The following is a 2,817-nucleotide window of genomic DNA, read 5'->3' on the forward strand; positions in this document are numbered from 1 at the left end:
CTCTTCGGCTTTGGTTCAAAGCATATGGGTAGAGTATTTCAATGCTTGTGTGTAGGAGAGAAAGAGTCCCTATACAGAAATTGCAGATGTCTAAGAGAAGTCTTCTTGCGTGAGTTTGTAATGTCTCTAAAGATGAAGTTTTGTGGGTAGGTTCATCTGTTGCTTGAGTGTGTTAATCTGCCTCTGTGTGTGTGGTTGCCATTGTCTGATGTGTAATGTGTCATTTTTCTCAGGCCATGTGTGTGGGTCATCTGCCTGTCTGTGTATCTGTGTGTGTATGTGTGTGTGTGTGTGTGTGTGTGTGTGTGTGTGTGTGTGTGTGTGTGTGTGTGTGTGTGTGTGTGTGTGTGTGTGTGTGTGTGTGTGTGTGTGTGTGTGTGCCTGCCATTGTCAAATGTGTAAGAGAGTTTGTCTTTCTCTCAGGGAGTGTGCGTGGAGTCATCTGCCGGAGTGTGCTCGTCTGCGTCTGTGTCTGCGTGTGTGCCATTGTCCGCATCCTCAGACTGCTGCTGCTGCTTCTGCCACATGGAAGCATACAGCCCCCCCGCACCTAACAGCTCCTCATGCCTGGCGAGAGAGAGAGAGAGAGAGAGAGAGAGAGAGAGAGAGAGAGAGAGAGAGAGAGAGAAAGAGAGCGAGAGAGAGAGAGAGAGAGAGAGAGAGAGAGAGAGAGAGCGAGAGAGAGAGAGAGAGAGAGAGAGGCAGGTAGGGGTAAAGACAGTGAGATGGACAAAGAGAGTAGAGAAGAAAGAGCATTAGTGAAAATGAGAGAGTGCGTTAGGGAGGTCAGAGAGAGGTGCACTGCCAACCAACTAGGGCCTTTACAACCACTTAAGTGTATTGAAGGAGCATCGCATCTGGGAGTGTGTGTGTGTGTGTGTGTGTGTGTGTGTGTGTGTGTGTGTGTGTGTGTGTGTGTGTGTGTGTGTGTGTGTGTGTGTGTGTGTGTGTGTGTGTGTGTGTGTGTATGTGTGTGCGCGTGTGAGGAAATAGTTTTTAAAGAGGAGACACTTTTCATTAATGAATTAAATAATCACATATTTTCTTCAAGAGAATTTTTAAAAACATTTATACATAATTTATCACCAATAAAACAGGGAGAGAAGACAAGAGACAAGACAAAAGAGCACGCTGTAAGACATAAAATGCAAAGAAGGGGAGACAGAGAGAGAGAGAGAGAGAGAGAGAGAGAGAGAGAGAGAGAGAGAGAGAGAGAGAGAGAGAGAGAGAGAGAGAGAGAGAGAGAGGGCGAGAGCATGAAAGAGGAGGTTGAAAGAGGGAGCGGAGACAGATTAAAAGGAGGGTGGGGGTCAGACGAGAGACGGAAAAAAGAGAGGAGAGGAAAGGTGGGGGAAGAAAAGAGAGGAGAGGACAGGAGATGAGAGGAGTCGAGAGGTGGCCAGAGGCTAACCTTGCCCACTCAACCATTGCCACATCCTGTCAGTGTGTGTGTGTGTGTGTGTGTGTGTGTGTGTGTGTGTGTGTGTGTGTGTGTGTGTGTGTGTGTGTGAGAGAGAGAGAGAGAGAGAGAGAGAGAGAGAGAGAGAGAGAGAGAGAGAGAGAGAGAGAGAAAGACAGAGAGAGAGGGTGTGTAGGTGGCAGAGGAGGTGTAGGAGTGTATCCTGTGTGTGTGTGTGTGTGTGTGTGTGTGTGTGTGTGTGTGTGTGTGTGTGTGTGTGTGTGTGTGTGTGTGTGTGTGTGTGTGTGTGTGAGGGCGTGGGAGTTCCTGGCTGCTAAGAGCCTGCATGTGTTGTGTTTACATTACGCTGCCAATCAGGGATGAATGGGCAAGGTGTGGAGTTACAAGACCCCGAGAATACCGGTGTGTGTGTGTGTGTGTGTGTGTGTGTGTGTGTGTGTGTGTGTGTGTGCACCTGCATGTGTGTGTATGTAGGGTGCAGAGTGGAAGTAGAAGTGCATCCTGTGTGTGTCAGTGTGTGTGTGTCAGTGTGTGTGTGTGTGTGTGTGTGTGTGTGTGTGTGTGTGTGTGTGTGTGTGTGTGTGTGTGTGTGTGTGTGTCTGTGTGTCTGTGTGTCTGTGTGTGAATGTCTTATTGACATAATAGCTGTAAGTGTGCATATGATTGTGTTTGTACTGTATGTGAGAATGTCAGTAGGGCCTGTGTGTGTGTGTGTGTGTGTGTGTGTGTGTGTGTGTGTGTGTGTGTGTGTGTGTGTGTGTGTGTGTGTGTGTGTGTGTGTGTGTGTAAGCGTATGTCTGATGTCTGTCTATCTCTGTGTGACAGAGTGTATGTGTGTGGGTGTGTATATATGTGTGTGTGTGTGTGTGTGTGTGTGTGTGTGTGTGTGTGTGTGTGTGTGTGTGTGTGTGTGTGTGTGTGTGTGTGTGTGTGTGTGTGTGTGTGTGTGTATTCTCAGATATCAAAGGTTCTACTGGTTGGGGCGTGAGACCTCTCCCTCTGATCCTTCTGTTTGCTGATTGGCTACACACTACTAAAGTGGGTGTGGCTCAGCCCAAGGCTATCGTCTGATTGGTCAGACATTAGTAAGTGGGGTGTGGCCTTCCCTCAGGGCATCAGGCGCCAGACAGCTCTGGAGTCAAGCGAAGGCGTGGTTGCCACAGTAACACACCTCATCCCTTTCTTCTTCCCTCTGTTCCTCTGTTCCTTTCTTCTTCCTTTCTTCCCATCTCACCTCTTTTTCTTTCTTTCTTCCTTCCTCCCCTCTGCACCTGTCTCCTTTCTGTCTGCGTTAAGTCTCTCCATGACTTTGTCTCTCTTCTTCCTATGTGATGCACTTTCATGCTTTCATTCATCTCTTACACCCCCCCTCAACACACACACACACACACACACAC

The 2,817-nt window shown here is 48.2% G+C and overlaps 1 protein-coding gene across 1 annotated transcript in view; it reads right to left on the reverse strand.

Moving 5' to 3' along the window:
* Nucleotides 1-419: 419 nt before the first annotated feature.
* abcb6b (ATP binding cassette subfamily B member 6 (LAN blood group) b) overlaps nt 420-2,817 on the reverse strand; it is a 102,854-nt gene continuing 100,456 nt past the window's right edge. The window contains exon 17 of the mRNA XM_063212890.1: nt 420-518. Within this exon, the coding sequence (XP_063068960.1) occupies nt 420-518 (99 nt within the window). The remainder of the gene's footprint in view (nt 519-2,817) is intronic.

This window comes from Engraulis encrasicolus, chromosome 13 (assembly GCF_034702125.1).
Source record: "Engraulis encrasicolus isolate BLACKSEA-1 chromosome 13, IST_EnEncr_1.0, whole genome shotgun sequence".
Lineage (NCBI taxonomy): Eukaryota > Metazoa > Chordata > Actinopteri > Clupeiformes > Engraulidae > Engraulis > Engraulis encrasicolus.